At 44.9% G+C, this 12,200-nt stretch overlaps 1 protein-coding gene across 1 annotated transcript in view; it reads left to right on the forward strand.

Moving 5' to 3' along the window:
- The window catches only part of nav3 (neuron navigator 3), a 483,558-nt gene that overhangs the window by 405,172 nt on the left and 66,186 nt on the right, over nucleotides 1-12,200 (forward strand). Inside the window, exons 22-23 of the mRNA XM_086009556.1 lie at nucleotides 4,287-4,310; nucleotides 5,855-5,932. Coding sequence (XP_085865682.1) covers nucleotides 4,287-4,310; nucleotides 5,855-5,932 — 102 coding nt within the window. The remainder of the gene's footprint in view (nucleotides 1-4,286; nucleotides 4,311-5,854; nucleotides 5,933-12,200) is intronic.

The raw sequence follows: 12,200 nt of genomic DNA on the forward strand, positions 1-12,200 counted from the left end.
GGGTGGGAAGGAGAGGGAGGAGATTAATGCGTTAGATTCCGCGCTGCCGCCTTGTGTACCTGACAGGCTGTGACCCCCCGGGACGGTTTTATTGCCGTGGTTATTGTCAGTTCAGCTCCCTGCCCTACTGACAGGAACCCCACGCATCCTGCTAGCTTCGTGCGGCCCCTTGTAGTGAAGCAATCCAGTGAGGCCGAGCTGCTGCCAAGGGCTGGCAAAACCCGCCTGCCAAGGGAATTGAGTCTTGAGTAAGAGCCGAGGCCAAGGATTTGAATTTAGGCCATCTGGGCCAGGAGCTGAGTGCTCCATCACCATAGCAACTGGGGCTGACTAACATTTTAGTTTTGAATGTGTTTACCAACCAGTGGGCTGTTTTGACAACCCCCCGCGGGGGGCCTGCAGATTGAATGAATTGTAGAGAAAGAACAAACATGCATTTTTTTGCAGCACCTTATCACATCCTCAGGATGCCCCATCCGGCCTCAAATTGGTTTTACACTCGGCAATGCCGCATAAACATGAGATGAAGGAAAGAAAGAAAGAACTTGCATTTATGTAGCGCCTTTCACCACCACAGGACTGTCCCAACGCGCTTTACAGCCAATGAAGTGCTTTTTGGAGTGTAGTCACTGTTGTAATGCAGGAAACGTGGCAGCCAATTTGCGCACAGCAAGCTCCCACAAACAGCAATGTGATAATGACCAGATCATCTGTTTTAGTGATTTTGGTTGAGGGATAAATGTTGGCACCAGGACAATGGGGGAGAACTCTCCCTGCTCTTCTTCAAAAGACAGCAAAGGCACTATAGAAATGCAAGTATTTCTTATTTCTTTCAATTGCAATTGGATTGATGCTTAGCTGAGCTTCAACTCCCTACCCCCACGCTCCCCCTCCCCCCCCCAAATATGGTCCATCAACAAGAACAAAATCTCTAACCCATCTCTGCCCCCACGTCACACCCACTATCGCATAACGGCACAGAAGGAGGCCATTCAGCCTATCGAGTCCATGCCGGTTCTCTGTAGAGCAATCCAGTCAGTCCCATTCCCCCGCTCTATCCCCGTAGCCCTGCAAGTTTATTTCCCTCAAGTGCCTATCCAGTCTCCCCTTGAAAACAGTGAGTGTCTCCGCTTCCACCACTTCCGTTGGCAGCGAATTCCAGGTCCTCACCACTTGCTGTGTAAAAAAGTTTTTCCTCACGTCCCCCTGTATCTCTTGGCCAAAACCTTAAATCTGTGTCCCCTAGTCCTTGTACCATCAACTAGTGGGAACAGCCTTTCTCTGTCTAGCCTATCCAAACCCGTCATAATCTTGTACACCTCTATCAAATCACCCCTCAACCTCCTTTGCTCTAATGAAAACAAATCCAGCTTCTCTAATCTGCGTCTTCACCATTTCTAGGTCCAGCTTCTCCAACCGTTTCCTTGCTGTTTGCCGCAGCTCCACCCTACACAGTCCCCAACCCACCCAGAACTCTGCTGCCGGCACCACACCCCATTCTAAGGCCTGTTGACCTATCACCCCTGTCCTCACCAATGCGCCCCTGGCTGCCCATCCCCATGCTACTGTTTTCAAAATCCTTGGCCTTGTGGAAAATCCCTCACTCCGTCTCTTGCTGCTGTGACCATCTCCAGCCCTACATTCCGGCTCTCAATCTCCGCTCTTCTATGTTTTGCTCCATTGCCTGTTAACCCGCCCTCCCTCCAATCTGTCCTCGGTGCCCAGAACCTTTTGCACTCTTGAAATTTCCTTCCCAAACTCCTCTGTCTCCCAACAATCTGTTCTCCCTCCCACTCCCAAAGCCCACAGCGTCAACTGTGCCTTTGGTCCCCTCTTCTAGCCTTTGTTCCCAAGGTCCTTCTTGGTGTTAAATCCTCCCTTTGCAAAGCACCTTGGCATCTTTACCATGTTAAAAGAGCCTATGGAAATGAAAGTACTTCTTTTGAGGAGCTGGTGTCGATTTTTGTACATCAGGTAGGTGGCGGTGCATGAGGTGAACGCTCCACTTGACCAATGGCATTAAAGGGAGGCATGGTCAATATTGGTGGTTGGGCCTCCAGGGAGCTGTTAGATGCCCTCTGATGTAAAAAGACGACTGAGCGTTTGGTTTGAGTATAAAACAAGGCTTTAATCAACTGTTTCAAAACCATGAGATTTCTAGTTACATCACTACAGGAAACTTTCGATTTACCGGCACCTAAATAACCGGAAATCTCGGTTAACCAGCAAAATTCAGGAGTAGGTTCAGGTAAGTTTTACTTCATATTGTACTTGCCTTCCTCGATCTGTTGCTGTGCAAGGGTGTGGCTGCAGCTGTTGCAAAGCTACAGAGACTCTTGGAACTTGTGGCCATTGTTCTGAACCTGTTGCTAAGCAACAGGGTTTGTTGCTTTATACGGAGCTCTCAGCTCCGTATCTTTTACTATAGCTTTCGATTATCCGGAATTTTTGATGAACCGGCACCACGTCCGTCCCGTCGGTGCCGGATAAAAAAAAGTTTCCTGTAGTTCCTGGTTACAGAAACATCCTGAGCAAGCTGGGCCCACGCCCGAGTATTTATACACCTTGGACGGCGCCACCAGCTGGCCGCCCAGTGTTACTTCATGAATCATCTCTTCATGAATGATAAGATTCATGACACCCTCTTTTTTTTAAAGCCCAGATTTTCATGTAAGTGAACTTTTGCACCTCAATTATTGGAATCATTCCATAATTAATGAAGCGCAAGTTGATTACTGTCACACTTGACTGTTGGAATCTCCAGGAGACCCTAAATGCTTCAATTAGTGCTGAAGCACTTCTCTCTCTTCTTTGGTTTCCATTCTTGATTTTAATAACACCATCGCCATGTGCGTTACCCGTTTGCTGAGGCGGGGGAGGGTCAGCGTTCCAGCAGCAATCGCGCGGCCAAGATGGAAGTCATTTGCAGGGGTCCCTCTTATAGCTATTGCTTTGAGCTCTGGGATAAGGATTAAGGTTAAGGGTTAGATTGTGAGGAGAGATTACATAAAGTAGGCTTGCATTCCCTGGAATATAGAAGGTTAAGGCATGATTTGATTGAGGTTTTAACTTTTCCTGCTGGTGGGGAGATTCTAGGAAAAGGGGACATAACCTTAAAATCAGAGCCAGGACATTCAGGAGAGAAGTTAGGAAACACTTCTACACACAAAGGGTGGTAGAAGTGTGGAACTCTCTCACGCAAAAAGTAGGACATAGAAATGAGCTCAATTAATCATTTTACATCTGAGATCGAGAGTTTTTTGCTAGACAAGGGTATAAAAGGATATGGAGCCAAGGCAGGTGGATGGAGATAAGATACTTAATGTCTCATCCTGCCAGTACACTTCACACCTAATCCTAGCCGTCTTTTGTCTCCACTTGTCCTATTACCATCTTGTCTGGTTTTGAATACATCTTAATGTCTCTGTTACTTCTTTTGTTCTATCGCACCCCTGCCTTCGATCTATTTCATTTCCTTTCCAGTTTTGAAAAAGGGTTTCGACCCGAAACGTCAACTCTAATTTCTCTCCACGGATGTTGCCTGGCCTGCTGAGTTTTTCCAGCATTTTCTGTTGTTATTTCGGATTTCCAGCATCTGCAGTATTTTGCTATCATACTTAATGTAATGGCCTACTCCTGTTCCTATGTTCATGCAGTTATTATTTGGTAATTAATCAAAAAGGTGTTGTACCTGTAGAAGCAATCGAATTGTGCTGTGGGAATTTTTACATCCACCTGCGAGGGCAGACGGGGGGCCTCAGTTTATCATCTCATTCAAAATGCAGCACCTCTGACAGTGCAGCGCTCCCTCAGCACTGCACTGGAGTGTCAGCCTGGATTTTGTGCTCATGTTTCCTGGAGTGGGATTTGAACCCACAACCTTCCGACTCAGAGGGTGAGAGCGCCACCCACTGAGCCACCGCTGGCCAAGACTGAACGGGAAGCCTGCGGAGAGATTGGTGCACAACCTTCGCAATTGTGACATTCCATTGAAGTGACTCTGCCTGCAACCCATGACTGGGAAACCTGGCGGAGCTCGTGCAGAACCAATTCCTGTTTACAATTTGCATGGTCACACCGCAACTTAAATGGAAAGATAATGCTGTAATATTCAAGTAAGTTAGTAAATCTGATTTTGCAAAATTGGTTGAAACAATTTTGTTCTTAGTATCACTTCAGTATCAAGACCTCATACAGTGGCTCCAGTCACCTCCAGCTCGGTGTAGTATTCAGTACAGCTTTTCATCTTTTGGTTTTATTCGAGGCTCTTGTTTTCTGTTTTTCAGGCTGAAGAGAAAGCACATTCAGAGGTAAGGGTAACGCACATTAAAAATTGTACAAAATGTGTGTCTGAAATCAAAAGCTGCCTGTTCCATCTCAAATCCAGTTACTTTATATTAAAAGCCTGGATGTGTGTATGTGCATATTTCTCTCCCAAGAGTTGGAAATTTAAGTGTTCAGAAGGGAAGGGGAGAGTCCCTGCTCTTTATTTTATCATTCTCCGGGATGTGAGCGTCGCTGGCAAGGCCGGTATTTATTGCCCATCCCTTGTTGCCCTCGAGAAGGTGGTGGTGAGCCGCCTTCTTGAACCGCTGCAGTCCGTGTGGTGAAGTTACTCCCACGGTGCTGTTAGGGAGGGAGTTCCAGGATTTTAACCCAGCGACGATGAAAGAATGGCGATATAATTCCAAGTCAGGATGGTGTGAGACTTGGAGGAGAACTTGGAGGTGGTGGTGTTCCCATGCGCCTGCTGCCCTTGTCCTTCTAGGTGGTAAAGATTGGGGGCTTGGGAGATGCTGCCAAAGAAGCCTTGGCGAATGAACGTTAAACTAGAGTTAGCTCGATTTGACCCCTTGTGACCCCACCTCATTGTTCTCTGATGTAATGTTTTCCTGACTGACCTGTTTGGACACCATTTACACCTTTGATCGCTGTGATTATCTCTCTGCCGAGGTGTGATAAATGGCAGTTAGAAAGATTACCTGTAAACATCTGACATTCTCTGACTATATAAGCTGTGTTTTTATGCATCTCTCCACTTCACCTGATGAAGGAGCAGCGCTCCGAAAGCTTGTGATTTCAAATAAAGCTGTTGGACTATAACCTGGTGTTGTGTGATTTCTTAGAGTTAGCTAGGCATAGAAAGTGGCCATAGGGCACAGTGGAACCCCCGAACACTTTTTAAGCCCGGTGTGGCACTGGATTTACACTCGATGAGGTGTGAAAGCGAAGTGGTGTGAGACTGCCTCCTCCAGGGACTCTCACTCCACTTTGCTCCAAAGTCAGGCTGTTGTATACTGCCAGTATAAGGAGGCCATTCGGCCCATCGTGCCTGTGCCAGCTCTTTGAAAGAGCAACCCAGTTCGTCCCACTCCTCATGCTCTTTCCCCAGAGCCCTGCAATTTTGTCTCCTTCAAGTATTTATCCAATTCCATTTTTAAAAGTTATTATTGAATCTGCTTCCACCGCCCTTTCAGGCAGCGCATTCCAGATCACAGCAACTCGCTGCGATAAAAAATAATTCTCTTCATCTCCCCTCTGGTTCTTTTGCCAATTGCGTTAAATCTCTGTCCTCCGAGATGAACCCCGTGATAAATGCACTTTGAGAATCAAAAAAACGGGCAGAGTTTTGTTCACTTGGATGAACAGGCCTCGGTAAAATGTGGTGAATTTGTAATTAGAGAATGGTGAAATGGTTGGAAGGTGTGAAGGGCTGCGTGTGGGCTCTTGCCTCAGTTGAGTTGAGTTTCAAGGGCGGATAGAGGTCGGTGACTGCGGTAGTCTGCTACTTCAATCCGGTCCTACCTTTCTGAAACAATGTTTTAAACTCGGATATTTTTCTCTTGTACAACAGCAAATTCGAAAACTGCGAAGGGAGCTGGATACTTCCCAAGAGAAGGTTGCAACACTCACCTCTCAACTTTCCGCCAACGTAAGTCACTCACCTCTCCTACTTACAAATGCATTTGCGGAGTAAATAAATAAACAGGTACAGAAAATAATCCAAAAGACTAATGGAATGCTGGCCTTTATAGCTAGAGGACTAGCTTACAAGGGGGTAGGAGTTATGCTGCAGCTGTACAAAACCCTGGTTAGACCACACCTGGAGCACTGGGAGCAGTTCTGGGCACCACACCTTAGGAAGGATATATTGGCCTTGGAGGGAGTGCAGCGTAGGTTTACCAGAATGATACCCGGACTTCAAGGGTTAAGTTACGAGGAGAGATTACACAAACTAGGGTTGTATTCCCTCGAATTTAGAAGGTTAAGGGGTGATCTGATTGAAGTTTTCAAGATATTAAGGGTAACAGATCAATTGTTAATTTTAAATCTGAGATTGATAGCTTTTTGTTAACTAAAGGTATGGGGCCAAAGGCAGGTATATGGAGTAAAGTCGCTATTCAGCCATGATCTCATTAAATGGCGGAAATGGCTCGAGGGGCTGAATGGCCTCCTCCTGTTCCTATGTTCCTACATTCCTAATCAAGACAACTCAAGAAAGGCAGTTGGATCTACATCTGATAACTCTACAGTAAACGGTTCGGGTGATTGCCTTGGTGATAGGGTTGCTAGGGGATGGAAACCCCCTGGGACCAGGAATGTGCTGAATGCTGTTGGTAAATAATGGCCTGTATTTTCCGATGCCTATGGGTGTGTACGAGCTGTGTACACACCCGTAGGGGCATCGGAAACGTCGGTTTCTGGAGAAGGGCCCCTGCGGGGGGAGAGTTCCGCTTTATGCAGAACCTCCGCCTGCTGAAAACTCTTAGAAATCTTACACCTGGTAAAAGCAGTAAGCCTGCTTTTACCAGCATAAGAGTTTAAAAAAGTTAAAAAAAAAATTTTTTCACTCATTTATAATTTAAAAATACTTTTAAAAAAGTAAGTTTATTTTTAGCCCCGTAAAAAACTTTAATTATTTTTTTCAAAAAATAAAATTTTGTTTAAAATATTTAATTTAATGTACCTTTAACTCATTTTAAAAACGTGATCGTTTTTTAAAAATGTATTTAATGTTTTAGTGTCTTTTTGGGGTGATCTCCATTCATACTTTTGACAGGTCTATCTGTCAAAAGTATGAAGGGAGATTCCCTTCTTTCATTGGCTGGCCTGGCCCACGTGATCCCAGGGACGCTTGCGAACCGCCTGCGCGCCTCTGGGATACGTGGGCACTGCGCATTTCGACTGTGGAGAGGCCCAGGAGCGGAAGTGTCCGCACCTCGGGAGCCCTCAGGCAAGTGCGTAGATTTTTTTCCCGATAGGAGACATCCGCACGCAGGAAGCCTCCTATCGGAAATTACGGGCCAATATGTGTCACTGGTTAAAGCTGGATTTGTTAGAGGGGTCTTACTCGATCTTGTTTTTGCGTGGCTTTGTGTTCAGAAGTGTAGACTCCAGCAAATGTATTGTCCCAAATATTAACAGAAACTGCTGGAAACACTCAGCAGGTCAGACAGCATCTGTGGAGAGGGAAACAGAGTTAACGTTTCAGGTCGATGACACTTCATCAGAACTGGAAAAAGTTAGAGATGTAACAGGTTTTAAGCAAGTGCAGAGGCAGGGAAAGAGGGGGGAGGAAAGAATGAAAGGGGAGGGTCTGTGATAGGATGGAGGGCAGTTAAATGACTAAAGGGATGACGGTGCGAGGCAAAAGGGGGATGGTAATGGGGCAAGTAAAGAAACAAAAGATGGATCCAGAGGAGGTATAAATGGTAACAGCAGAATCATTACCAACACCCGCTGTCCAAAAAAATGGGAGCGGAGGTTATGATCTGATAACCTCTTGCCAGACAGGAAGGAAAATGTCACAACCTAGAGCTATATATGAAACTAATTTTGCACCTCTAACTTGAGTGGCTTAATAAGTCCATTGTTACTTTTAATTAATAATAAATGTGTTTGAAAATAAGAACATAAGAACATAAGAATTAGGAGCAGGAGTCGGCCATTCGGCCCCTCGAGCCTGCTCCGCCGTTCAATAAGATCATGGCTGATCTTCCACATCAACTCCACCTTCCCGCACTATCCCCATATTCCTTGGTTCCCTAAGTGCCCAAAAATCTATCGATCTCAGTCCTGAATATACTCAACGACTCAGCCTCCACAACCCTCTGGGGTAGAGAATTCCAAAGATTCACCACCCTCTGAGTGAAGAAATTTCTCCTCATCTCAGTCCTAAATGGTCGACCCCTTATCCTGAGACTGTGACCGCTGGTTCGAGACTCCCCAGCCAGGGGAAACATCCTCACTGCATCTACCCTGTCAAGCCCTGTAAGAATTTATTACGTGGCTTGATAGAAGAGAATTTATGTTGTTGTTGCCGTGATCCCATAGTTTCAACCTGTCAGCAATACTTCTGGTTACACACAAGATAAAATATTGCCAGGACTTTTAACCGGAGGACCATGTTCTTTAAAAAAAAATCGAATTACATTTTTAGAAAGTACTAGTGGCTCTCCTAGGAGCTAAGGTGAAGAGTAGTCTTTAGATGAATTGGGGTTAAAGGGCATTGGATAATTGAAACCAGAAAGTGCAGATGTAATTCATTCCCCGTTTTAAGGCAATACATTATTTCCTAATTTTCATAAAACCCTATGTCAACATTTAGAAGGGAAAATGCTTATTGAACCTGTCACACTGTAATTACACCCTCCCCACCACCGGTGGTGCTGCAGCGCCTCCCCTGCTGGGGGAGGGTGGAATGACAGCTTGACGAGTGTGCATTTACATTATAAAAGCGGAAATAGGAATTTATAATGGGAAAAATTGTCAGGTAGTTCACACAGACATAAGAATTTTAATATATTATAAAGCATTTATATCAGTATACATTTGATTTTGGAAATGAAACTTGGTTGGTTTCTATACATAACATAGATAACATACATAACATCCCTTTGAGCCTACTCCGCCATTCAATGAGATCATGGCTGATCTTCTACCTCAACTCCACCTTCCCACCCAATCCCTTGATTCCCTTAATATCAAAAACTCTGTCGACCTCTGTCTTGAATATACTCAATGACTGAGCATCCACAGCCCTCTGGGGTAGAGAATTCCAAAGATTCATAACCCTTCGAGTAAAGAAAATTCTCCTCATCTCAGTCCTAAATGGCCGACTCCTTATTCTGAGACTGTGACCCCTGGTTCTAGACTCCCCAGCCAGGGGAAAAATCCTCCCTGCATCTACCCTGTAAGAATTTTATATATTTCAATGAGATCACCTCTCATTCTTCTAAACTCTAGGGAATATAGGCCTAGTCTACTCAATCTCCTCATAGGACAATCCCCCCATCCCAGGAACCAGTCTGGTGAACCTTTGTTGCACTCCCTCTATGGCAAGTATATGCTTTCTTAGGCAAGGAGACCAAAACTGTACACAGTACTCCAGGTGTGGTCTCACCAGGGCCCTGTATAATTGCAGTAAGACATCTTTACTCTTATACTCAAATCCTTTTGTAATAAAGGCTACCATACCATTTGCTTTCCTAATTGCTTCCTGTGGTTAAATAGAACCGGTAGCCAATCCACTATTCCAGTTTTACACCCAGTCGGTGAGTTGAAAATCTAACCCCTCGTGTTATACATATACAATTATCCAGAGATGCTTCACAGAGGATGTCAAGGTATTACAGTGATCAATAACACGATAGAAAAAGGCAGGCTTTCAGTCTTTTGAAGATCGGGAAGGAGGTGTTGAGGTACAGAGCTTAGAAAGCGAGTCCCATAATGTGGGGCTAAGACGGCTGAAAATGATTCTCCATCTTCACCGGATTCACCTGAATGTTAGCAGGGCTCCACGGGTTAGATTGTGAGGCGAGGTTATGTAAGCTAAGGTTGTTTTCAATGTTCCTCTTAAGCTGCGAGGCTGCGCAGCGCTCTGAAGGTCCTGCGCACCCGGTGAGCCGGCTTTTAAATAGAAAAACCGTTAAAGGGGCTGCGCAGGCCAAAAAATTAAAATTAGACGGAACATTGGTTGTATTCCCTGGAATAGGAACGTAGGAACAGGAGACGGCCATTGAGCCCCTCGAGCCAGTTCCGCCATTCAATGAGATCATGGCTGATCTGTGACCTAACTCCAGCTCCCTGCCTTTGCCCCATATCCCTTAATACCTTTGGTTAACAAAACGCTATCAATCTCCGATTTAAAATTAACAATTGATCTAGCATCGATTGCCATTTGCGGAAGAGAGTTCCAAACTTCTAGCACCCTTTGTGTGTAGAAGTGTTTCCTAATTTCACTCCTGAAAGGTCTGGCTCTAATTTTTAGACTTTGCCCCCGAGTCCTCGACTCCCCAACCAGCGGAAATAGTTTCTCTCTATCTACCCTATCTGTTCCCCTTAATATCTTCGCTCAGATCACCCCTTAACCTTCTAAATTCGAGGGAATACAACCCTAGTTTGTGTAATCTCTCCTCGTAACTTAACCCTTGAAGTCCGGGTATCATTCTGGTAAACCGACGCTGCCCTCCCTCCAAGGCCAATATATCCTTCCTAAGGTGCAGTGCCCAGAACTGCTCACAGTGCTCCAGGTGTGGTCTAACCAGGGTTTTGTTTATAACTGTAGTATAACTTCTACTGTCTGGAAATCTAGTCCTCTAGATATAAAGGGCAGCATTCCATTAGCTTTTTTGATTATTTTCTGTACCTGTTCATGACAGTTTAATTATCTATGTACCTGGATCCCCCAAGTCTCTTTGGACCTCCGTTGTGTTTAGCCTTTCACCATTTCGAAGGTACCCTGTCCCATCCTTTATGGTCCAAAGTGGATGACTTCACATTTGCTTACATTGAAATCCATTTGCCACAGTTTTGCCCATTCACTTAATGTATCAATATCTATTTGTAATTTTATGCTTCCATCTACACTGCCTACAGTGCTGCCTATCTTTTGTGCCATCGGCAAATTTGGATATATGACTTTCTATGCCATCATCTAAGTCGTTAATAAATACTGTGAATAGTTGAGGCCCCAACACAGATCCCTGCAGGACACCACGAGTCACCTCCTGCTAATTTGAGTACCTGCCCATTATCCCTACTCTCTGTCTCCTGCCGCTCAGCCAATTTCCTAACCAGGTCAATAATTTGCCCTCAATTCCGTGGGCTGCTACATTAGTTAACGGGTTAAGGGTTGATTTGATTGAGGATATTCGGATTTTGAAAGGAATTGATAAGGTCGATAGAGAGGAAAAAAATGTTCCGCTGGTGGGGGGAGTCTAGGACAAGGGGACATAACCTTAAAATCAGAGCCAGGCCGTTCAGGAGAGAAGTTAGGAAACACTTCTTCAAACAAAGGGTGGTAGAAGTGTGGAACTTTCTCCCACAAAAAGCAGTAGATGCTCGCTCAATTAATCATTTTAAATCTGAGATCAATAGATTTTAGCTAGACCAGGGTATAAAAGGATATCTTAAGCTAAAGGGATCAAGGGATATGGGGAGAAGGCAGGGACAGGGTACTGAATTTGGATGATCAGCCATGATCTCATTAAATGGCGGAGCAGGCTCGAGGGGCCGAATGGCCGACTCCTGCTCCTATCTTCTATGTTTCTATATGGAGCCAAGGCAGCTGGATGAAGTTAAGATACAGATCAGCCATGATCTCATCGAATGGCAGAACAGGCTGGAGGGGCTGAGTGGCCTCCTCCTGTTCCAATGTTCCTGTGCTCATTGGGAATTTCCCCGCCACCTCTATCATGCCCACCTTTGAATGGTGACAGTTAAGTTCCTAACGTAGCTATTGACCAGGCTTGGTGTTGTAACTACTTCTGTCAGCCAAGAGAACGATTGCTCGAGTCCAGCTCATTCACTGTGTCAGTATTGTGTCGAGCACTCGTCAATAGGTTTCTCACACTGTATCATTAAACAAAACTGCGGCAGCAAAAAAAAAATGGCTTCTGAGTTAGTGAAAAATCTCTGGCGAAATTTAATTTGCGGTAGAGATTTTTTATTAATAAATGTCTTGCCTGATAATACCAGGCTAATACTAATTCTAGAATCTGCCAAATCGCTCTGAATTTGCTGACATGTTATAACCTTTTAATTTCTTTGGACGAGGCTTATTTTCTGGCTAGTATATGTTTGTTGACCAGATTTATCCAATCATTACAGATACTCAGATTATCGTTTTCCCACAGTTTGAACCATTAAAGAATTATCAATGTATATCACGTGGGTTGGAGGGTGGGGTCGGAGTGGGA

The sequence above is a fragment of the Somniosus microcephalus genome, chromosome 16 (assembly GCF_052327205.1).
Source record: "Somniosus microcephalus isolate GS21.2 chromosome 16, FLI_Smic_1.0, whole genome shotgun sequence".
Classification (NCBI taxonomy): domain Eukaryota; kingdom Metazoa; phylum Chordata; class Chondrichthyes; order Squaliformes; family Somniosidae; genus Somniosus; species Somniosus microcephalus.